At 39.2% G+C, this 26,014-nt stretch overlaps 1 protein-coding gene across 2 annotated transcripts in view; it reads left to right on the plus strand.

The window, feature by feature from the left end:
- The first annotated feature begins 14,521 nt into the window (after positions 1–14,521).
- Positions 14,522–26,014, plus strand: part of LOC122559629 (sodium- and chloride-dependent GABA transporter 1-like) — a 70,849-nt gene continuing 59,356 nt past the window's right edge. The window contains exons 1-3 of one of the 2 annotated variants that reach the window (XM_043709425.1): positions 14,522–14,733; positions 17,644–17,992; positions 24,216–24,347. In XM_043709425.1, the coding sequence (XP_043565360.1) occupies positions 17,761–17,992; positions 24,216–24,347 (364 nt within the window). In that variant the 5' untranslated portion in view covers positions 14,522–14,733; positions 17,644–17,760. The remainder of the gene's footprint in view (positions 14,734–17,643; positions 17,993–24,215; positions 24,348–26,014) is intronic. The other variant, XM_043709427.1, reaches the window with a different exon arrangement.

Below are 26,014 nucleotides of genomic sequence, written 5' to 3' on the forward strand. Positions count from 1 at the left end.
CAACATCTGGGAGCTAGTGACAAAATTAGGAGAGCTGTCTCACAGACTAGTTAAGTAACAACCTGACCTAGTCATTCTTGTAGAATCATACCTTGCAGACAATATCCCAGATGACACCACGACCATTCATGGGTATGTCCTGTCCTACCTGTCGGCAGTATAGTGGTATACAATTATGAGGGAGTTATCTGAAAGTCCTCAACACTGATTCTGGATGCCATGAAATTTCATGGCACCAGGTCAAGCATAGACAAGGAAACCTACTGATACTACATAACACCCTCCCTATGCTCATGAATCAGTGCTCCTCCATATTTAACCTCACTTGGAGAAAGCACTGAGGGTGGCAAGGGTAAAAAATATACTCTGTGGGGGAATTTTGAGGCCCACCACCAAGAATGGCTCAGCAATAGCAGTACTGACTGAGATGGTTGTGTCCTAAAGGATCTAGCTGCTTGACTCTGGCTCTCTCCCCAGCCACCACAATGAGAGGGAAGCATGTGCTTGACCTCCTCCTTATCAAGCTGCCAGCTGCAGTTGTATCCGTCCATGAGAGTATTTGGTAAGAGTGACCACCGCACAAAGCTTGGGGAGATCAAGTCCTGTCTTCACATTGAGAATACCATCCATTGTGTTGTGTGACACTATCACTAAATGGGGCAGATGTTAAATGGGGCTAAATGGGGCAGATGTTAAATAGATCTAGCAGCTCAAGACTGGACATCCATGAGGTGCTGTAGCCATCAACATCAGCAGAACTGTACTCCAATGCAATCTGCAACCTTATAGCCTGGCATATCCTCTACTCAACCATTGCCATCAAGGTGGGGGATCAACCCTGGTTCAGTGAAGAACGCAAGAGGGTATGCCAAGAGCAGCACCAGGCAAACCTAAAAATGAGGTGTCAGCCTGGTAAAGTTAACCACACCAGACTACTTGCATGCCAGATAACATAAGCAGCGAGTGATTGGTAGATGTAAGCAAGACCACAACCGACAAGTCACCTCTAAACTCTGGAGTCCTACCACATCCAGTTGTGAATGGTGGTGGACGATTAAACAAGTCACTCGAGCAGGAGGGTCCACAAATATCCCTATCTCGATTGAGGGCAGGGAGAGGAGGTGTGGTGGTGGGGGTGGGAGGGAGTGGTGGAGGGGAATGTTGAAATGTTGACAAGCATGTGAGTGACATTGATTAGGCCTGTTTTGGAGTACAGAGTTCAATTCTGGTCTCCCAGATATAGGTAAAATATTGTTAAACTGGAAAGAGTGCAAACATTGTTTGCAAAGATGTTGCCGGGATTGGAAGGTTTGAGCGAAAGGGAGAGGCTTAATAGCTTGGGGCTATTTTACCTGGAGTGTTGGAGGCCGAGGGGTGACTGGAGAGGTTTAAAAAATCATCAAGGATAGGGTAAGGTGAACTGCCAAGGTATTTTCCCAATGACAGGGAGTCCCAAACTAGAGAGTATAGGTTTAATGTGAGAGGAGACCTGAGGGGTAATATTTTCACACGGTGGGTGCTGTGTCTATGGAGTGAGCTGCCAGAGGAAATTTTAAAATCTGGATGAGCACAATAGGGAGGGTTTAGAGGGAAATCGGCCAACTGCTTACAAATGGAACTAGATTAATTTAGGATATCGCGGCACAAACGAGTTGTACTGAAGAGTCTCTTTCAATGCTGTACAACTCTATAACTCTAAAGTGTGATGCTGAAGCATTTGCAGCACTTGGCAAAAACCTATCTTGGTGCATGGTGGGCCATTCAGGGCCATTCAAACCCTGACCTAATCACAGCCTTGGTTCAAACAGACAGAGGAGCTGAATTCCAGCTGTGATGTGAGTGACTGTCCTTGACATCAAGGCTGCGTTTGATAATGTGTGGCATCAAAGAATCCAATCAAAACTCAAGTCAATAGCACTCAAGGATAAGACTGTCCCATTGATTGGAGTCATAGCTAGTACAAAGGAAGGTGGTTGGGATGGTTGAAGGTCAGCCACCTCAGCTCCAGGATGTCACTGCAGCAGTTCCTCAGCTTAGTGTCTTAGGCTGAACCATCTTCGGCTGCTTCAGCAGTGACTTACCTTCCATCATAAGGTCAGAACTGGGGATGTTCACTAATGCTTTACTCAATGTTCAGCACAGTTTGCTTAGGAACTCAAGCAGTCCATGTTCAAATGCAGCAATGCATGGACAATATCTAGGCTTTAGCTGAAAAGCAAGAAGTAGCATTTGCACCACATGAATGCCAGGCAATGACCATCTCCAATGAGAAGATCTAACCCTTCTCCTGTGATGTTCAATGGTATTATCATCACTGAGTATCCACAACCTGGGGATTACCACTGGACTTGCCATACCAAAACAATAGCTACAAGTCTGAGGTTAGGATACTTGCAGTGAGTAACTCACCTCCTGACCACCACCTCCAAGGAATAAATCACGAGTGTGATGGAATACCCTCAGTTGACTGGATGGATACAGTTCCAGCGACACTCAATCTTGACATCTGAGATAAAGTGGCCAGCTTGATTGTAAACAATCCACACTATCCACCACCAATGTCCAGAAGCAGCAATGTGTACACGGTATAGAATGTCCTTGCAAATTCACCTTAGACAGCACCTTCCAAGTTCGTGATCACTTACGTCTAAAAGGGCAATGATTGCAGATACATGCGAGAACACAATCACCATCTGCAAATTACCCTCCAAGTAACCCATTGTTCTGACTTCAATGTCCTTCGGTGTTGCTGAGTCAAAGTCCTGGAACTCCATCCTTTATTGTGAATATACTTGCAGCACATGGACTGTGGCAGAAGAAGGCAGTTCACTGCCATCATTGTGGGCAACTAGGGCTGGGCAATAAATGCTGCCCTGGCCAGTGTCAAAATTTGGCCCTTTTTTTCCTAAACCTTTTCTGGCAAAAGTTTTTAAAAAGGCCAAATTTCATCTTCCAGCACAGGAATGATACATGAATAGGCAACTTGTTCAAGAGTAAATGTGTACTATTGCCATGCCAAAGCATAACATGACAAAGAGATAGTGTCCTGACATACTGAGTAAACCTCTTTAACTTCTCCATCATCTGGAGGAAGACCCCCCCACCCCCAATAGCTAAGATATAGGAAAATATTGCAGATGCTGGTCATCTGGTCTGGCTTCACCTGTGAAGAGAGAAACAAAATTAACACTTTGAGTCTAATGAATCCAGTTTGGAAGAACAGTCCTTGGACTTGAAATGTTAACTCTGTTTCTCTTTCTGCTAGACTTGCTGAGTTCCTTCAGTTCCTCATTTGGACAACTTCTCCCAGTGTTACTTGCAATACTGTCAAAATGTGAACCCACTTTTCTGTTCCCTGTATATCTACAATTTCTTAGGTAATGGTCCCAACGTGTTGCAAAAAAAACCCAAAAGTTTAAATTCTCCTCCACAGAACATGGTGCTTACTCTTTGAGGAGTTGCAACAACATAAATACTCTCTTGCCACAGGGATCCCAGTAAACCTCCTCTGATCCCATCTTTGATCCAATCAATTCAGAGAATATGTAACATTTATTTGAATGAGATGACTATGGAAATGTCCAAGAAGTGTCTCCCTTTATTGTAAAATGTTCTTTGTACTTCTGATGCACTTCCTTAGTAGTAAAGCAGCAATCTTTCAACTATGTGAATAAAGGTACAAAAGATCATGCTGTTAGTATGCAGGATTGAAGCATAGGGTATTGAATATGAAAACCAGGAAGTGATTTTATGCAACTCATTGGTTATGCTACAATGACTCATGAAGTTAGAAACCATAGAAAAGTTAGTAAACAGAAATACCATTCAGTCCTTTTGTGTCTGTGCCAGCTGACTAAACTAACCATCCAAAGAACAGCCAGGGAATTCCTAGAAGCATGGCACTCATCCACAAACTCCATCAACAAACACATCGACCTGGACCCAATATACCGGCCACTACAGCGGACAGCTGAAACTGACAACCGGAAGCGACAGGGACAGGCCACTATAAATGCCGGAGGAAACACCACAAAAGCGCTTCACAGGAGGCTCCCAAGTACTGAGGATGTCACCTAGACGGGACGAAACGTTTGCAACAAAAATTTCCAGCTCGGCGAACAGAACCACAACAACGAGCACCCAAACTACAAATCTTCACCCAAACTTTGAACACCATCCGTTCTGATACCACTTTGCAACATCATAGACCTGCAGGGGTTACAACACTTCAGTGAGGGTTTCCACCTTAATCGCTAAACTGGTCATTGAATTCCAGACACAAATCATGTTCTGATTGGAAATAGTTTTCCTTGTGTTTCCACTGATTCTTTTACTGTTCACTTTCAATATGTGATCCATGGTAATTCATGTATCCACTAGAGAAAACATCTTCCGTGTCCACTCCATCCAAGCCCTGTTTATTTGACACACATCAATTTAGTTATCCCTTACCCAACTCCTATGGAAAGCAGCCCTAAAATGTCCAATCTTGCCTCATAGCCCAAATCTCCCAATCATGCTTCCCACATTAAAGTCTAAATTATTATATATATCACAGACAACAAGGGACCTAAATATATGGGCCTGAAGAAGCACTGCTGGACACTGATTTCCATTTGCAAACACATCTGGTGACATGTATCAAAACAGAAATTGCTGGAAAAGCTCAGCAGGTCTGGTTGCATCAATGGAGAGAAATCAGAGTTAATGTTTGGGGTTGAATGACCCTTCCTCAGAACAGTTGACTTTTACCCTTTGTTTCCTATTATTGAGTCAATTTTACATCGAAAACATCACTTTGAGCTATAATTCCATGAGCTATAATTTTCTGACCAGATTGCCATGTAACAGCTTATCAAATGCCTTTCTAAAATCCATGCAGACAACATCCACTGTTATGCCCTCACCAATCATCCTTGTCATTTCTCCAAAAAGTTCAATTAAGTTAGTAATTAATGAGTTCCTCTTCACAGAACAATGCTGATGATCCCAGATTAATTTACGTTTTTCCAAATAATAATTAATTCTATCTCTCGGTATTGATTCTAGCAATTTATTCACCATTGAGTTCAGACCAAATGGCCTATAATCATTTTGCCTATCCCTGACACCTTTTTGAATAATGGTACAATTTTTGCAGATTTCCAGTCATTTAGTACCCACATCTAGTGAGGTTGAAAAATGATCCTCCGAGCATCTGTTATTTCATACCAGGCTTCCTTTAACTGCTGAAATGCAATTCATCTGAACCTAGTCATTTCTCCATATTTAAGAAATTCAGTCTCTCCAGTATTTCCCTTCTGATGAAGAGTCACCAGACTTGAAATGTTAACTCTGCTTTCACCCCAAAGATGCTACCAGACTTGCTGAGTTTCTCTAGCATTTTCTGTTTGTTTCAGATCTCCAGCATTTGTAGTTTTTTTTAAACTCTCTTCTCATTATGCTTATCCTATCCAATATTTCACACTCCTCTAACAAGAATGTTTTCATCATCCTTCTCCTTACTGAAGACAGAGTCAACAGATTCAATAAAAGCCCTGCCAACATCAACACCAGCGACACAAAAGTTACCATGTACAAATCTGATGGACCCAATGCATTCCTTAGTCACCCTATTACTCTTAATGTACTGCTAAGACAACTTTGGAATTTTCTTAATTTTACCAGCCAATTTTTTGATCCTCTCTTTGCTTTCCTAATTTTTATTTTTACTTCACTGTGCTTTCTATATTTCTCTAACCTGCCTAAAGTATAGTTTTTTTTTGAGATTGTCAATATCTTCAGCTTTATCCTCTCCTTTACTCTTCTGGATAACCAAGGGGTGCTGAATTTGACAGTACCGACCTTTTTCTACAATGGTAAACCAGTAATAGCTTGGTTTTACACACAGTACCTGGGTGGGGGTGTTGCAACTGTCAAAATGAACAAGACAACAGAATGAAAAATGCTTCCATCAAATAAATGGCACAGCAGGACAAAAAACTTCAAATTCAGTCCAATGATCATGAACAAAATGACATTTTTGTTATAAGAACTGTCATTGTTTCCTAATGCAATCGGTGTTCTATCAACAGAAAGTTATTATTTTTATAAATGAAAGCAAAAAATAAAATCTGCCAGTGATGATTCTACACTGCCAAGTTTTCTGGAGGAAAGAGTACAGTATTAATATGAAGTGATAATAATATCCACTAGATATCCACTAGAGGGCACCAGCTCCTGCAAAATGTGATATTGCACTCACCAGTGCAGAATATTCTTACTGGTAATTTCTACAAGCTTCTAGCATGCATCTTGTGAATTTGCAACCTTTTTCCTTTCTTAAATGGATTCCATTATGAACTTCTCAATAGATTTAATTTGTTGCAATGGACTTTACATTTGTGATGTTAATTTTGTGATTTTGAGAATGACTGTTAAGCATTCTTTGCCACATTTAAAATTATTTTAGCTGTAGATTTCTACTCTGATTTATTTGTCCATTCTCCATAACCTGGAATTCTCAAGTAAACATTGAGTCACCTCTGCTAATTCAGTTGGCTTTGTAAAATAAAAAGTAATTTGCCATTTTTTAAATTAACTGTACACAGGGTACCAGAAATTTAGTGTTAACATATTGAGTGATCAAAGAACTTGAATTAAAAGAATGAATAATAGGGAAAATTTTGTCTCACATCTAAACACTTAACTTTCCTTTGTCACTATGTTTTTTTTTTGCACAATGAGGTAAACGTATGTCTGCTGCAAGATGGTACTCTGCCAGAGTGGATTTATAATGTCCCCAGTTTCTGAGGATACTGTTTGCCCTGGTGCTGCTCCCAGTTCATAAATCCTCAACTATCTTATCTTTGAATTTGTCACATTGGAATTTATGTAATGCATGTGAAGTACAACACCATATAATGTAAGTCACCTTGGATAAGAGTAATCCCAGTGTATAAATAATAAATACAGTAGAAATATCCAGCATCTTTCCATTTGCTTTTGCTCTAAGCTACAATATAGATTGTACAGCATTACTACAGTTACTGTAGCTACAATGCTGACTGAATTATGAAGAGTCTGAAGTTGGAGTAAAGTGAAAAAAGTGTTTTCTGAAAAGAGCAATTGTTACTTTAACATCCAGCTATATATGGGATTTCCATATTTACAGCAGACTCAAAAATAAGCTTTGTTTAATTCAGTTTACCAATCCCTATTTTATGTTTGAAGTCAAGTGAAATCTATGAAATGAAATGAAAATCAGACAAGTGATCTGCTTTTTTGAATTGTATCCTATGTGATAAAGACAAAAACATAATTATTATTCTAGGTTCTCATAAGATTTGACGTAAAGAAATATTTCACTTCACTGGTCAATAGGCATACTGGGATTTCTACGTTTCCAAATGCTATAATATTGGTCTTATTGGAAACCTCATAAATAGCGCATGAGTTATTTCTACACTGCAAGAAGGATGCTGACTGTGTGGGTAAGTCTGTCTAGCAATTTAAGTAGTGTTGTAAATAAACTTCAAAGTATCTGACCCAAAAAGAACCTAAATTTCTTGGTGTATATTACAGGCTAACATATAATAAATCACAAACTTCCTCAGATAAAATGATAGTGATAAGAAGATAGATGACATCGTGAAAGAGAACAGAAGGTTTTTGCTCCATGGAGTGTTCACCGAAGTGTTGCTGCAGTAATTCTAGGGGGTCAGGTTAGTGGGCTACTGTGACAAGCTGCAAGGTATCCAAGATTGTAATGGCTGCTATACCAGCTGTCTGAACTTTAAACTGAGCTCCAGGATACGTTGAGATTGAAAGTCATTGCCTCATGAATGAGTTTGCAAATGTTCTTATGGAATTGGAGATGGCTGCCACATCTGTGGTGGAGGTTTGTGCTTCATGCTGGGTACAAAGCCCTGTGTCATGTTGGTGCCAGACTACTCCATACTTCTTGACAGATTTTCTGGCAGCTGCCAATGCACTAACCAATTCATTGTGGATACTCATCAGTGTTCTACTGTAAAAAGTCTAATTGAAGTTTTCATCTGAGTCTTGAGCAGTAGAACCCTATGTGTGGCCTTGCCCTCCAGTGAGCTGCTCTAGCTTTTCCCCCAGCCTAGCTACAGGTCACTCATGCAGTGTCTCACCAGATGCGGATCCTTCCAAGAATCCAATCCTCTTTAGTTTCAATATTTGAACTAGTGTTGATGGGTCTTGAAGCTAGTGACAGTGTTTCGTCATCATCATTCCTGCTTTTGTTTCTCTTTCACTACCTAATACTCAGGTTGAAGTTCTCAGATACTTAAATGAGAAATGGTAGAACCATGGTGAAGAAATGAAGAGGCAGTCGATGGGGTGGGAGAGAGTGCTAATGGTGGAAATGGTGAAGCTGCGTGCTTACACAATCTAAAGCAGATGAGATTTTGCGACAAGGGGACATTGGGATATGAGAAGGAGGATTGGCTATCAGCACACATCAGACATGATGGTTTCTGCCTTGTTACTGACCATAGCTTTAGATATGACATTTGATAACAACCTCAGACATGGCCACAAATAACAACTTCATGGGAGTGAGGACAGGCAGCTGTGCATGTTACTCACAGGTTAGGTCCTGCTTCCGCAAGTTATACGTCAACCTTTTCTGCTCAAGAGGGGTGAATGATCTAATCGATTTGACTGATGTGGCTGCCATGGCTGAAAATCTGGCAAAGTGTCCTTGCTGTGAATCATGGGTATGAAATTTCCAATAATACAGGGCATTGACAAAACTACATCCTGAATACCATGTGTAGTTTTGATCTTTTTACGTAAAGAATGTAAACATATTGGAGGCAATTCAGAGGAGGTTTACTCAATTGATACCTGTAACGAATGGGCTCTCTTTTGAGGACAGGTTGGACAAATTGGATTTGTTTCCACTGGAGTTCAGAAGATTTTGGAGTGACTTGATTGAAGTATGTAAGATCCTGAATGGTCTTACTGAGTTGGATGTGGAAAGAATGTTTCCTCTTCTGGGTGAATTCTGAACTAGGGGGCAATGAAATAAAATTAGGATCATCCTTTTAGAACAGAGATGAAGAGAATTTGTTTTCCACTGAGGGTTGTGTGACTTTGGAACTCTGCCTCAGAAGGCTGTGGTGGTAGTTTATTAATTTGTTTTTAAGGCAGAAGTAAATAGGTTCTTGTTAGGCAAAAAAATCAGGGATAGGTGTGGATGCAGAATTAGAAACACAAACGGATCAGCCACGATGTTATTGAATGTTGGAGCAGACTCGAGCTGAATGGTGTACCTCTGCTCCTATTTTGTAAGTTTGTAAATCCTCAGAACTCGAATCCTGGCATTAATTGCTATGATTATCTTGCCCCATCACCTTCTAAGTGTGGGAAGGATTGGTGCAGTACATAGGTAACATCTCTCTTCTGGACCACTTCAACTCCCCCTCCCACTCTACCAAGGACATGCAAGTCCTGGGCCTCCTCCACTGTCAAATCCTAGCCACCCAACGCCTGGAAGAAGAGTGCCTCATCTTTGGCTAGGGAGCCTCCAACCACGTGGCATCAATTTCACCAGTTTGCCCATCTCCCCTCCCCCCACCTCGGCACCACCCTCTTGAAATTCTCCCACCTGTCCATCTTCCTTCCCACCTATCCGATCCACCCTCTGCTCTGACTTATCACCATCACGCCCCACCTGCATCCACCTATCGCCTTCCTAGCTACCTTGCTCCCCATCCCCATCCCCCCCATCCCCCTCAAGTCCTGATGTACATCACCTCTCCTGCTCCTCGGATGCTGCCTGACCTGTTGTGCTTTTTCTAGCGCCACACCTTTTGACTCTGGTCTCTAGTATCTGCAGTCCTCACTTTCTCCCACATCTCTCTTCTCTCCATGTTGAACAAGGGCACCTGTGCAGTGTCAGTAAATCTCAGAACACTCTGCTGTACAATTCTGAGGAGCTCTGTGGGGTGTTGGTGGGGCAGTATACTGGAGATTGCTGATTGAACATGCACACCCACATGCTGCATACACTGACTTACTAAATATGTTCTTGTCAAGGGGCATAATAGAAGTCACCTGCAACTGAGCAGAGGTATGGTGAAGAGCTTAGCATCTGAGCAACCTCTGCTTCATCTTCCTGCTGAGCTGCAAAATCATTGTCACTGTTGGCCCCATATTTGTTGTAGCCTTTGCGTGGACAAGTCACATATTCCTCTGCCACCCATCTGACATATGCACCAAAAAAAGTCTCTAGAATCACCTGAGGCTTCTTTTAACATCTTCCATAAATCTGAAACCAAAAGAGAACTTGCTGGCTAAACTCAGCAGGTTTGGCAACGTCTGTGGTGTGAAAGCAGTGTTAATGTTTCCAGTCCAGTGACTCTTCATCAGAACTGATAGCAGCTAGGAAAAACTGCTTTTTATGCTGGAGGTGAGATTAGGGAGAGTGATAGGATAAGGAGGTGAGTGAATAGGTGGAAGTGGAGCCCAGAGAGCAATATGAGAGGGACGCAGGACTGAATAGAAGAGATGCTGACTAAATCATAATGGGTAGGCTGTGCTGAAAACAAACCATGTAATGTGTTTATAGTCCTGAGAGTGGGTAACTATGGGTTGGCTGTGCTAAAAACAGCCAATATCATAACAAGAGAGGAGAACAGGCCAGAATAGATCAAAAAAAGTCAACACGGGTGGTTTGCAGCCCAACAGTCGGATCCTCACCTCCTCTGTGGAAAGGATCCTGACTCTGACTGCTCTGAGCAACGTTTGGATTGATATCAGAGGCTGCCGTAGATTTACTGTGCCAGGATCCACTGAGCGAACGCTAATCTCCTTGACTTGATGGAGACCTGCTAATAACCACGACAAGCTTCCTGTCTTTGGGTCTGTGCTCAATAGCATGGCAAGACAATAGTAATGTGAGCCCAGTATCTAGCTAATCAGACAAGGTGAAAATAAACAAGACAAGGCAATGCAAGGCGGGGATGCTGTGTCAACTCAGTGAACAGTTTGCTCTGACAGCAAGCGAAGATCCCTAGTTCCATGTCCCTGAGCACAGAATGTCCTTGTTGTATTCCGGGATGCAGTATTGAAATATCCAAGTGTCATGTATGTGAATCAGAGATGTGTTTTGAGTATTCTTAGAGGCTAGTACATAATGAATGCCAATATTTGTGGATGTGGGGCGTGACTGGCTGGTGCCCATAATGCATGCTGTGACATTTTGGTGCCAGGTTTTCAACATGAAGACCATTTGGAGAAAGAGGCAAATGAATTGGCCAGGTGCTCAGTCTGTTTTCATTGTCAAGTTTTCTCTAGGTCAAACTTGCTGGGCAAGCTTGGTAAGATGCAAGGCTGGATATTAATGTGGCGAGTTGGGCCGTTAACAAGGTATTTAACAAGCCCTGTCAATTGGCAACCCACTGTCTATTGAGAATCTCACCACACCACTTGTGAAAAGTATTGAAGATGGAGTGAGTCACTCCCAATGTTGAGATGGGCCTCAGCACACTTATCGCCCGGTGCTGCTACTCATCTCACTATGGCCATGTCACTCGGACCCCTGTTAATTTATGCCCCTAATGCCCTATCAGATGGTTGGTGATTGCCATGTCCACGTGCTGAGAAGCATGCTAAGGCTGTGTGTGTCAGGTCAGTGGACCAATGTCATGGAGAACACTCATATCAAAGAAGCAAGATGAGTCTGTAACGGTACAGATCGCTATGTAAGTGAATTTCTAGGCCATTGTGTTAAATTTCACAATTTGATATGGAGGGGTTTGAACCTATTGTATGCAAAACAGGAGAATAACCTATGGGTTTCCTTATCCTGCCTATTTGATGCATGAATATAAAGAATTAACATTAATATAAACCACATTTTAGTCGCTGACTGTCTCTGGTCTCCAAAGTCTTTTGAATGGTAAGTGCTAATACTGATATCACCAAATAGTTGCCTCAAAGAGTTACTGTTTTAGTGACTGCAAGGGGCTTTACAAATGTAATTGTCAGTGTCTGGGCTGAGGAGCAGCGAGCAATGGGAGTGGGAAGATCGATACAGAGTGGGAAAAAATCTCAACCTTGAAATAAATCCTGGGTGTACAGACTGTGGCATGCAAAGACAGACTGGCATGGTTACACTTTGTAACTTTGGCACTCAGTCTAAACTGCTTGGACATAACTGATATATAGGGAGCCTTATTTTAACATCAGGTCTTCACTGTGTGTGTCCTGGGAGTCTTATGCCAACTTCGAACTGTTTGAACAGCCTTGACAGTGCAGAGAATGATGGAGGAGACTCGGATTTCCAGTTGTTAAGAATACCTGCAGTATTGTTACACACAACTGTTCAATGAATTTTAATGAAGCCGCTGCAGTGAGTATAGGCAGAAGGACTTGCTTCAGTTTCAAAACACTACCAATATTTTTTGCATTATTTAATTCCACCAAATTCCTCCATCTCACATTTCTATCTACCACTGTCTTGAACGATTTTGCATCAGTCGTCACATTGCTATTTTTGGTGCTGAAAGAGACCAATACTCAAGCATTGGAATTTGTCCTAACATTTTCCTTCTTTCTTACCTTGAGCTGCAAGAACCAGTCTTGGCTCTAGCTGTACCTCATATGTTCAGGGGAAAGAAGATCTTCTGGTCAGAGGTGGTATAATGGTAGCATCCCTACCCCTGGACTGAGAGGCCTGAGTTCAAGTGCCTCTTGCTCCAGAGGGTGTAATCAGATTTTTGAATAGGTTGATTACAAAATAGGTTAAATAAAACAAAAGGGTTTTCTGACTGGATGTCAGCCTGGAAGGGAATTGGGTTGTTGCTAATTAAATCAGGGCTTGCATATGGATTTCAATCCCCATTTCTGAGATCATACATTCTGTTGTTATATTTATATCATACTTTGATTCAGTATCACAATTAAAGAGCAAAACTTCTGGCATTTAATGGTAAATTGAGCAGAGATATTTGGTCCTCGGAACTTTTCTATAATACTAACTGAAGAAATTACAAAACATGTAACTAAGCAGCACCCAATGCAATTGTAGTGTGATAATTTTACTTTAATAAATGTGGGTTTTGGAATTTAGATGAAAAAAGTGTCAGGTCGTGTGTACAGTTTTTAAAAATATATTATCTACTGTATAATAATATATGATATAATATTGTATATTTTGTATGTTACATATATGTTACTACAAATAAATTCATTATTTTAAAGATCACCATGGAGTTTATTTTCTTCCTTAATATTTGCATTGGGCATCACAGTAGAGTGTCTGGGCTAAAGCTCCAGTGATTTTTAATGAAAATTGTCATTCACGTTCTTTGTTTTCTTCATTTTTGGGATGAGGGTGAACTTTGTACTCTTTGAGTTACATTGTGGATATTACATTTTTTTTTAATGCTGAGTGTTTAATCTATGCTTTTGCTGTCGAATTGTCCTTTATACTGTGTGATTTGTGTTTTTCACTCTTTTCACTTTGTTGTTTGCTTTGCATTCTTGCTGTGCTTTATGCTCTCAATTGTGTGTTCTGTGAACCTTCAGCCCATTTCATTGAGCACTTTACTTGATTTTTTTTCCTGTACCCTGTGGCAGTGTTTGACCCATCCAGTTAGACATGTTAGTAGAAGTGACATTGAATTATACAATATCAATAACATGTGGCTGAAGGATAACACAAATGGAAAAATGCTTCAGCAGCATGAGATTGTTAAGTTACAAGCAATTCTATAAAGATAGACATTCTTTGAGTTATGTATGAGGATGTATTTATGTTATGTTAAAGAACTCAACCTTACATTTATTTGCACCATTCATGTCCTGAGGATATCTCAAAATAATTTATAACCAATGAATTATTTTAGGCGTGAAGTCACCATTATTGTGCAGGCAGGTGGTGCACAATAGTGTCCCTTAAATGTGAAAAATGACTAGTTAATCAGTCTTATTTGTTTCAGATCTCCAGTACCCACAGTTTTTTCTTTTATTATAACTACCCTTGTGGGCGTTGATTGATGGGAGTAGTCTAATAGGTCCATTGAATTTGTTTTCCTATTAGATCATTGGTGATTGGTCTCTTAACTCCATCTATCTGCCTTGGTTGTATAATCATTAATATTACTGTCTAAGAAAAATCTATTAAGTTCTCATTTGAAACTGTTCCATTCAATCTTTTACCTCCAGCTTAAGCCAGAAATTTTAACATGAAAAATTGTGCTTTTAATAATGTTGGCCTGCCTGAGGACTGAGATAAAGTATGAACCTGGAATGTATGCTCAAGTCCTAGAGCAAAACCTGAACCATGACCTTCCTAAATTGTGCAGTTGCTTGTATATTCTAATCATGTCTTCAGTCACTACGTCACTATATATCCCTACTTCCACTTGGATCAAATGCCCACCAACCTTACAATGAAAGCTATACTGATTATAGTTGAGACACCATTATCATAACATCATGAAGAAAAAAATGGTATTGATTCTCTAATCATGCAGAATCCCAGAACGGATTAATCACTAATCTGATCAGACAAACAAATCAAAACTCATGAAATGCAGCTCAAAATAGAATGATCTGGGTCAGGAGGAAGGATTGAAGAGTACAAACCATCCAATTAAAGGATGAAATTTCTTCCTTACTTTCATTCACCCAGTGGTCAACTTCCTAATATGCCCATCTATTATAAGATTACTACAGCATCTTGCTTGTAAAAGGTATTATTAATTGTAAAAGGTAAGATTTTATTATTTCCCATCTACAGTAATAGTTGTAAGAAGTAAAGACATTGGAATATCTATGGAGTATGAAAAATATAGTTTTTCTACCATGTGCATAAAAGCCATATGCTAAGCTTTGTTCTGGAAATTTCTGTGCTTAAAACTAGTATCATATTGATAAATGAAAGATTTTTTACTAGATTCTCCTGAATATTGAGTGTTTTCAATTCAGGTACAGGTATCCCCTGCTATCCAAAAGTAATGCGTTCCTACGAAACCTTTGTAAGCCGAGATGGTAAAACGAAGAAGTATTAATTTATCTGGGAAAAATTTTGCCTTTCTCATAAAAGCGAAAATTCTCTTCGGATTTCATTTGGTTAGCGAAAACAGGTACTAATGTATTCTTTCGTAAAAGGGAAGTGGCATAAAGCGAACTTTCGAAAAGCAAGGATAACTGGATAGGGTGAGCTAGATGTCAAAGAAACTCTTTCTTTTCCATCACAAGATACACTTCTAAATCAGGGATAGCATAGACTAGATCTCAGGAAACGTTCATATGAATATGATTTAAATTTGAGCTACTGAAAAGAATCCATCGTAATCATCCTTATATCCTTCCTAATGAATGTATTAAAAATCTGTAGACTTTTAGCCTCTAGTTCATGATGTTTCTGTGGCACCGAAGGAGACCCTTCACCCTGTCATATCTTTCGAAAGGAGGAATTTACCCAGTATCTGTGTTTGACTTTCTCCTCTAGCTTGGCACTTCATTGATGAACCTGTGTTATTTCATTTGGATTTAATTGTACACTGTAATTTTGAAATGTCAGTAATTTACCAGTTACTGTTTGTGATGTATGTCGCATCTGTAATCTTGGCTTTTCTCAAATATTCGATTCTAAGCTGGGAGATAGATAACAATTTTGTCTGGCAATCTGAGTTACATATGAATAAGGTTATATCTCTATTCATGGTAAGTATGGGTTGCCTTTTCCAGGCTCACAATTAAGGGTTAATCACTATAAGGCAACTTATAAGGTACCTAAAAAAATTCTGGCATCTCTACTGAAGATGAAAATAACATGTTGTCAAGATATAACTATACACCAAAACTAATTACTGAAATTTATTTAAAAGTTGAATAATATATAGAAACCTATAACCACAACAGTTACTAACTTAGCACAATAACTAAAAGACATTAATTTACAAGTTCTGGCTGTGTTTCTTTCTCAGAAAACTTGCAAAAATAATCTGAAGTGATGACTTGGGAACAATTTCTCATGGTGTTCCTATTAGTCCTGTCAGTTGTGAAGTGAGATGAGATCCTGAATCAAAACTAGTCTGATCCTGATAATTCTGTGCAGTAGCTACCCTTAAAGCAAAGTGATCATGGCCATCTCGGAAATAAGATCAGTTCTCACTAGGAGAAGCCAGCAGCTTGATCTACATGTCCACTGTTACCTGGTCAGATGGTATGAACTAGCAGTATCATGATTAAATAAATAAATTCTCAAACCCATGTGAGAATTCCACCGTAAGTTAAAGAACTTTGCCATGATAATGTACTTTAAAATCAGAAACTCCAGTCATTGTTTAGTTCCTATGATTTTAATGACTTTCTGATTTTTTAAATTTTGAATATTGATGATATTGGGAGGCGATAATAGGAAGGAAAGCAAAAGAGGTTTGGGACAGGCAGGAAATTAATAATATAAAGGAGATCTTGGTTGAAAGATTGAACTGGATAGGTTGTAAGGCCATTATTTTTAGGCCACTGCTTTATCTTCTAAATCTATTGGACAGAATTTATTATGTTGAATGAGTGAATGTTAGAACTGTACAAAACATTGATAAGGCCACATTTGGAGTGCTGCGTACAATTTTGATCGCCCTGATACAGGAAGGATGTTATTAAACTGGTAAAGATGCAAAAAAAGATATACAAGGATTTTACCGAGACCGGAAGGTTTGAGATATATGGAGAGGCCGAATAGGCTGGAACCTTTTTATTGCCTGGTGAATAGGAGGCTGAGAGGTGACCTTTTAGAGGTTTACAAAATCATGAAGGACATAGGTAAGGTAAACAGCCAAAGTGTTTTCCCCAGGGTAAGGAGTCCAAAACTAGAGGGCACAGGTTTAAGATGAGAGGGGAAAAATTAAAAGGGACCTGAGGGGCAACATCAAGGATGGTGCATATATAGAACAAGCTGCCAGAGGAAGTGGTAGGGGCAAACATTTATGACATTTAGAAACATTCGAAAAGGCACATGATAGGAACTGTTTCAAGGGATATGGGCCAAATGTAGGCAAATGGGACTAGTTCAGTTTAGGGAACCCTGTCAGCATGGACAAGTTGGACCGTAAGGTCTGTTTCTGTGCTGTATGATTGACTAATAGGATACACTTGGGATGGGATTTTAATTCAAAACCCACAATGTTAACACTGGACCCAAGGCTTATGCTATGTTAATAAAACCCGTAGATTCAGATTCCTGACCAACTCTATGGGTTAATAACTGTATATGTTCCAAATAATACTCTGGTTCCTTTACAATATCATGACTGTCTCTGTTACTGTCCAAGTTGTCGATTTAGCCTAAAGCCTGCCATGTCTGGCAGAACAGAAGTCCCTGTGCTGTTAAATTGTTTGAAGTTTGCACCAGATTTGAAATATCTTCATGTCAGTTTTCATCCAGCCTGTTAGTTTTTGACATTTTATTTGAAGGAAGGCATTTGATAGCACCTAGCAGGATTAGGTTTCACTCATCTCCTGTGGAACTGAAGTGTTCACAATATATCTGAGTTTTTTTCAGAAAATATCTCTTCCTGCACCCCCTCCTCCACCCCAGCAGCTCTCTCAGAATATAAAGAAAACTGAAATTACATTTGTACTCATGAATTATTTCTTTTTTTCCACTTGCAGTGTGAAGTGAAACATCAAGGGGAAAATATTTGATTCTAACAAAGAGCTGTAATTCATTGTGCTCTGAGTTCGTAACTCTTAAATCCTTCCATATAAAGTGGATGTAAGTGTCCAGTGATGGGGGAGACAGAACAAGCTTCTTTGGAGATCATTTTACCCCCAAGCATGAGACAGACACAGCTGGAGGAAACGGCTGAGCCAACAGGTAGCCAGGCTGCTAAAAGAGAAACTCTACCAAACAGAGGGAACTGGAAGGGAAAATTTGACTTCTTACTTTCCTGTGTTGGATATGCCATTGGACTTGGGAATGTCTGGCGTTTCCCTTACCTCTGTGGCAAAAATGGTGGAGGTAGGACAAGCTACAGGTCATTCTGTTATAACGCGTGTTTTGTCAATGCAAATTTGCTGTAACATGATTGATGAATCGGGGCACTGTTACCACAACACGAAATTTTGAAACATGTGTTGGCTGTAACGTTATAACAGCACCAACACTTTAAGCGCTGTTTCTCAAGCACCAATTTTCTAGAGCATGGGGTTACGCAAGAATGTAACCATCGCATTATAGAAGAACTGACTGTACTAAATATACACTTTCTGAAGCGGCTTCAATGAATTATGAGGTGGAAAAAGAAAATCTATTCTCTGGATATATGAGTTGATCTCTGAGGTTTACAGGCAAAATGTTTGGAACAATCAAGAATAGCCCATACAGACTTATCTAAAATTTGAAAGGGTAAAGCAAATTAATGTGGATCATTGGAATTAACCACTAAAAATAGAAGTCACATATGAGCCATGTAGAGAAGTAATTCTCTTAGTGAAATTTAAAAATTTCCACCCTCCAATAGTAAGCATACACAAAGGATATCAAAAGGTTACAACAGCCAGACAGGAAGCTTAGATGTTTGATGATTATGAGTTAGTTCACAAGTTCAGTTTTTCCGTCGCCATAAGCCTAAAAACAATAGAAGGTAGGAGGGTAAAAGGAAAGCCAATAGCCAAGGAAGTGAAGAGATGGCTAGGAATGCTCACAATCAACTCTTCATTCCAGAAACGAAGCTGCTCTGAGTGCAAGTATTGTCCAGAAGCTGAAGTGTTTCCACTGTTACAACACAGGATACATTCATGCAATAACTGAAAATTGCAGGGCAAACATGTGATTTACTGGAGCACACAACATCATTGCAGAGAAGAGAGCTCTGACAAGAGTATGACAAGCCAAGTTCTACCTCTGACTGCAGTTATAAGGCCAAATACAAACAACGCTCTGACTGTGGGGGAGATGAATAAGATACCTGAGAACTACAGGGAATTCTAGCATGTTTTGAGAAGATTTGTATCTCAGGTTGAGATTCTGGATGTAAGTTTGCTCACTGAACTGGAAGGTTCGTTTTCAGGCATTTCGTCACCATACTGGTAATGTCATCAGTGAATCTCTGGTGAAGCACTGATGTTATGTCCAACTTCCTATTAATGTGTTTAGGTTTCCATGGGTTGGGGATATAATTTCCTGTGTTGGTGATGCCATTTTCTGTTCTTTCTCTCAGAGTGTGGTAGGTGGGGTCCAAATCAATGTGTTTGTTGATAGAGTTCAGGTTGGAATGCCATGCTTCTAGGAATTCTCATGTGTGTCTCTGTTTGGCTTCTTCTAGGATGGATGTCTTGTTCCAGAATTCTAATCTAAAGGAAAACAATTCCTTCCCCTCTCAGTGAGATAGGTAGGCTTGTCATTATACTCAGGGATACAGGAGTTACTCAAGCCCTTTTGCTGGGGAAAGAGATATTTTCTCCAACAGAGAACACATTGAATGCAAAGATGTTAGTGAATGGTATTGGTGGGGAATATATACCGTACGTTTCTATTGGGTGCCACTGGAGTGCAATCTAATGTTTGAAAAGGTCAAGGAGCCCAAGCAATTTCAAGAAAAGATTCCTGGATTTTTTCCTTTGTATGTAGTGAGCCAAGCAATGGCTAAACAAGTTCCATTGTCAAAGGTCAAATTTACATCACAGACAGATAACTTTTGAGGGATTTGAATAACCCAAAGGGAATGTTTAATAAGACATTTTAGAGCAAAACTTGGCAAGCTGATCCAGAAATAAGTAAAATAGCATTGTGTCAAATTGAAATTGAAGCAGAGGGAGATTGGAAATGCCACTATATTAAAAGCATAATTCTGATGCGCAAGTGGAGACCTTCTCACAGAACTGCACATGAAGATTGGGTAGTCTTTCAACAGATATTAATACTGCCCAAATATTGTTAAGAGCTATTAAGGATAGCCTGTGAAATTCCTCTGGTGAGACATGCAGGAATCTGGATGACTCTGTACATTTTGATTGACATTTTTACTGGCCAGAACTTCAAAAGGATGCCATATAATCCAGATTATGGAAAAACAACAACCTGCACTCAACATAACACTTCTAATTCCCAAACTGTTTGTGGTGAACCATTTAATAGCTTTTTAGTAATCTGCAGGGCCTTTACCAAAAATAAGAATGGGACACAGTATGTTCTTACTGTTTTGGATATTGTTATTCATTTCCAGAGACCATTACCTTGAGAACAGTTTTTGTCAAGATAATGGATTGAGTACTTATGGCACTTTTTGTAACTCTCTATGAAGTACCATTTGCAATCCAGTCAGATTAGAGCTCCAATGTTATATCTAAGGTTTTTTAGGAAATTATGAGTAGTTGGTTGTAATACAGTCATATTCCTCAACATGGCACCCACAGAAACAAAGGACTTTAGAACTGTACCATTAAACCCTCAAAACTATTATCACGGCAAACCGTCATGAATATCCCCATGATTGGGATAAAGGACAAGAATGTCTTTTGTTTGCCACACTGGATTCACCTAATGAGGCTAATGAGCTTTTCAAAATTAGTATATGGACATACGCCCTCTGAATCTAACTAAATATAAACCTTAATGCAGAGGGATAGAGCTCATCTGGCATTGTGGTAGCGTCTCTGCTTCTGAGCCAGATGGACTGGGTTCAAGTTCCATTTGTTCCAGAGGTATGTCATGTCATATCTGAGCATGCTGAGGACAAAAAAAACCTAAAATGGAGAGATGAATCTAGCATGTTAGATTATCTTACTGTATTCTGGCAGTGGCTCACATGAGCCTGCAAAATGGCTGACAAGCACCTTAGATTTTCACAAACAACCATGAAGAAATGGACCAAAATGCATGCAAAAGCATTGATATTTCAATCAGGGGATGATGTGTTTGTATTACTGGCTTTACAAGGTGAACCACTCAAAGCGTGGTTCGGTGGTTTGTATAATGTAATCAATAGGATAGTGAAAATAAATCATTTGATTGATGCTGCTATGTCAAATCAATATATTGAAGCAAAAGCAAGCACAGGTATGACAGGTAGTAAGGACAGTTGAAGGCCAAGAGATAGTGAGGATGAGGCAGAATTGAACCTTCTGATATCTGTATCTCATACTGATTCTATGAACTACTAGCAAGTTTAGACATTATGCTTTCAAATTTAGAGGCGAACCACGAGGGCACTTGACATGGCTACTCATCTGGGATCTGTGTGGATAAATCAGAGTACACAATCTTAGCCATATGTGATGTGGATGTATGGCAAACCTCTCCAATAAAACATTGTTATGACATAGGTCCGTAGAAACAGCTTGGGATGAAAGAAATTCAATACATATTGGAAAGCTATCTATTTGAACCCTGACAAAGCAGCTCAATTTTCCAAATCATGTTAGTGTTTAAGTCTGATAGTTTAAACCAGATTCTGCTTAAAAACAGAAAGGTCAATGAAGTAATAAAAGCAGGCATCTATCCAATTCCTTTTCTGGAGGTCTATTGATCGGGTTGATTTATTATAAGTACATTGACAAGTTCAGCCAGGTGAATCTCATAGGAGTTCCCTGCATGGGGCTGTTAATCTGGGCCAATCAGAGAGCTCTGGCTGATAGATAATATCCTGTTCACTCTGACAGTTGGCTCTGAGGGAGCTGGATCAATGTCATAGGATCTTCACATGTAAATAAAGGGTGACTGGGTGATGGGATAATGGTCTCTGTGGAGTTATTTCACCTTTACCTCTCTGAACTAAAAAAATAATCTTTTTCACACAGCTGGCCTTTTCCAATGCAGAGTGATGCCATTTGGCTAAAGAAATCCTCCATCAACTTTCCAGCGACTAACGGACTAAGTCATTGCAGGTGTTTCTAATTGTGTGACTTAACTTCATGTGCTGATATCCAATGGCACTTGGAACAACAATAAGCTCTGTTTAGAAAATAATCATTAGCTGATTTGGTCATAAACTGGCCAAAAATGAAGTTGCAAAAGTGTAGCCTGTTTAGGGCATTTAGTAGAGCAAGGACAAAAGCTCCAAGAACAGCAGAAGTACAAATACTAGTGGACTTCCCTGCCTCTAAAATGAAATGAGAAATCAACAAGTTTTTGGAGATGTGTTTTTTTTTTAAGTAAATTTGGACCAAACTTCAGCACTATCATTAATAAATTGAAGCTGGAGGTATGAAATTAAAACAGAACAGGCTGGAGGACCTCAGCAAGTCTCTGTTGAGAGAGAAGCGGAGTTAATATTTTGAAATGCTGCTACACCTGCTGAGTTTCTCCAGCACTTTCTGTTTTCATTTCAGCAACATAGTCATTCCACTGATGGATTTGTGGAAAAAGAAAAGTAAAAATATAGTCAGGAGAGCTCTAACCATCCTTTGAGAGGCTAAAATCAATTTTGGTCGATAAGCCAATGTTCGCTGCCCTCAATTTCACTGGACGCTTCAAGGTAACAATTAATACTAATAACATGAGGCGGGTACAGTCCTGTTACCAGAGGTTGGGTGTTCCATTGAGAATTCAATGGAATACATTTCTGAAATACTAATTCAATATCATAAACGAGAATTTACTATAGGAAAAGAAACTTTGGGATTGCTATTGGTTCTTAAACATTTTGAAGTATATACCTATAGCAGTGAAGAGAAACACTTGTATATATTAATCATAATTCGTTAGCCTTTTAGAAAAATTCAAAAACAAGAATGCCAGACTATTTTGAGGGAGTTTACTATTAAAATTGTTCACATTTTGAAAAAAATAATTTAATTGATGATGCCTTGTCTAGAATCCAGAATTCAGTTTTGGTTGCATTCAAAGAGTGAATGTGAGTGACAATTAATGTCTTCATTTTTTAATATCTTGTTTTGTTTACATTTTGCAATGAAGTACATTAAAATATTCATTTCTCCAATGGTAAAAGTATTATGAAGATGTTTCATTATGATAATTTTTAAGAATTTATGTTTGAAAAATTGGGACAGTGGTTTATTTGAAGTGTTGAAGAGACATCAGGACTGTTCATTTTAAATATGGTTATTAAAAGGATACCTTTTTTAAAAAAAACCTTCTTAAAAGCCACACAAATTAAGCTAATTGCTTGGACTTGTTTACTGAAAATCACATGCCCGGGTTTATAGCTTTGTTTTGTTTGTTTTTTTTTTAAGTTGACTTTGGGTATAGCCTGCTGAGATAGTGGAGCTAATCGGTTGTTCCTCTGTCTTTCTGCAAAATCCCATTCAGACAGTTCAGTGTGATACCGGAAAACCAATGCAGTTGTTCTTCTGAAATAATTCATCCCAAAGTTTCCTGATTCACCTGACTCTCCAGCATCTGTAGTCCTCACTTTCTCCTGCATCTGCAAAGGATCCAGTACATGCCATGTGTCAGAATACCAACTGAAAGACATCTTGAACATTCCGCACCCAATCCTTTTAACATAAAGAACTAATAATTATTGGCCAAGATTGTTTTTCTTTCTCTCAGAATTAATCTCTATCTAGAAAGTTTTTTTCTCTCTTTTAGTTGATCTGGGTGTTGTTGTTATTTAGAAGGGTGAAGATTTGTACTTCCATCTTTTAAAATGTGTAAGCAGCTTTGTATCTTTGCTGAATAAGTTTCGTTTTATAATAAATCAATAATTTGGTTATTTATTTAATAAATCTATTTGATTATTTATTTTAAGCATTTTTGGTAACATTTTTAATTGGCCATTTTGGTAACTGGGTAAGGGAGTTAAATTTATCTTATGAATAGTGGAATGATGGAAATAGATTGTGACAGTGCACTCTCCAGTCTCAGTTATAACACTGTAGATAGAGTTACATAAAGATAAAATGTTTCATAAAATATTCAAATCATATATTCCTCAGCACCTATTGCCTCTGACTAGATAGGTGCCCATTTTTAACACAGTTAGAGTTTTGGTTGAAACAGGTTTTCAATGTTAGAATGACTTCAATATATTGTGTTTAATTACTTTTCCTTTGATGTGGAAGTGTAATGGCTAACCATCTGTAATTGTTGTATGTGATCTTTGCCTGCAAAACATGACCTACATTACTAATGTAGAAACCTAATGGGGGAATAAAAATGCAATCCAACAATCTTATGTCAAATGTTCATATAGACATGCACTTTTAAGATACAGATAGAAATTGTTTCTGAAATTTGGTGTTCATCTTATTGGAATAACATCCTGCTTATTACATTTTAGGTGCATTTCTGATCCCATACTTTTTGACACTGATATTTGCTGGCATCCCTTTGTTCCTCTTGGAAACAGCTCTTGGTCAGTACACATCCATTGGAGGCCTTGGTGTGTGGAAACTAGCTCCTATGTTTAAGGGTTTGTATATTTGGAATTTGCATGAAAAATACATTAAAATTTTTGCCATGGATTATTTTCTTTTCTAAAATGCTTTGAGTGGTTAGTTCTGTGTTTGATGATCTGGTACAGAATTTGTAATGGAAGTAATATAGTATAATGGGGCTGGAAATAACATTAAAGCTATGTTTATAAAGTTAGGCTGTGGGCTGAGTGAAATGTTTCCTTTTCACTTCATGATCTATAATCAGGTTTATTTGAACTGGTATGAGAAAATTTCTCTCTGCCAGCTACAAATATGTTACAGAATGTTGCCTAAGCCCTCAAACATGGCAAGTCACCCTACCATGCAAATGTATTTCAAAGAATTGCAGGACCATTATATTTTCAATATGCCACGAGGAAGGGCTCACAAAGTTTACCTTATTGTATAAAATAGCTTTGGGATAGGTCCAGCCAATAATGTAGTCATTCTGTGTCAGCATTAGATATTAACCATGAGATAACTTCTCAGACAGCATGGACAACTGATGATGTGATGCAGTAGAGAAAATCTTCTGAAATTGATGTTAATGTAATGTACATAGATGGGCATGACAAAGGACATTTACTATGCATCTACCCAGTGCAGCATATGACTTTTAAAGTACATTTACGGTCTGGATGCTGAATTTAACTCAATCTAAATTCTAATATAATTGAAATTTTGAAAAGTATCTTAAAGCTGGGATTGATTTCTTGCTGACTGCAGAAACACTGAAGCACAGAGCAAGCAAGTGTTCTCAGTAGACAACTTCACACTTACCTACATTATGTTCCATCTGTCAGCCCATTAACTTAACCTATATCTATCCTTTTGCAGATTCTTTACAACTTCATTACAACCTCCCTTCCTACCTATTGTTATCAACTTTGGCTTCAGTGCAATTCATCACATTAATCACATCATTAATATAAATCATAGATAGTTGAGGCTCCACTGATCCTTGTAGCACACCATCAATTGCAATTTGTCAACCTGAAAATGAAGCATTTATCCCATCTGGCTGTTTCCTATTAGTTAGCCAGCCCTCTATCCATGATAATATATAACCCCAACACATATGCTGTTATCTTCTCAGACAGCATCACATCATCAGTTGTCCATGCTGTCTGAGAAGTTATCTCATGGTTAATATCTAATGCTGACACAGAATGACTACATTATTGGCTGGACCTATCCCAAAGCTATTTTATACAATAAGGTAAACTTTGTGAGCCCTTCCTCGTGGCATATTGAAAATATAATGGTCCTGCAATTCTTTGAAATACATTTGCATGGTAGGGTGACTTGCAATGTTTGAGGGCTTAGGCAACATTATGTAACATATTTGTAGCTGGCAGAGAGAAATTTTACATGGCACGTTAACAAATGCCTTTTGAAAATCTAAGCTGAAAATGTGTTGCTGGAAAAGCGCAACAGGTCAGGCAGCATCCAAGGAGCAGGAGAATCGACGTTTCGGGCATGAGCTCTTCTTCAGGAATGAGGAAATTGTGCCAAGCAGGCTAAGATAAAAGGTAGGGAGGAGGGACTTGGAGGAGGGGCATTGGAAATGCGATAGGTGGAAGGAGGTTAAGGTGAGGGTGATAGGCCGGAGTGGGGTAGGGGCGGAGAGGTCAGGAAGAAGATTGCAGGTTAGGAAGGCGGT

Source organism: Chiloscyllium plagiosum, chromosome 19 (genome assembly GCF_004010195.1).
Source record: "Chiloscyllium plagiosum isolate BGI_BamShark_2017 chromosome 19, ASM401019v2, whole genome shotgun sequence".
NCBI classification, from domain to species: domain Eukaryota; kingdom Metazoa; phylum Chordata; class Chondrichthyes; order Orectolobiformes; family Hemiscylliidae; genus Chiloscyllium; species Chiloscyllium plagiosum.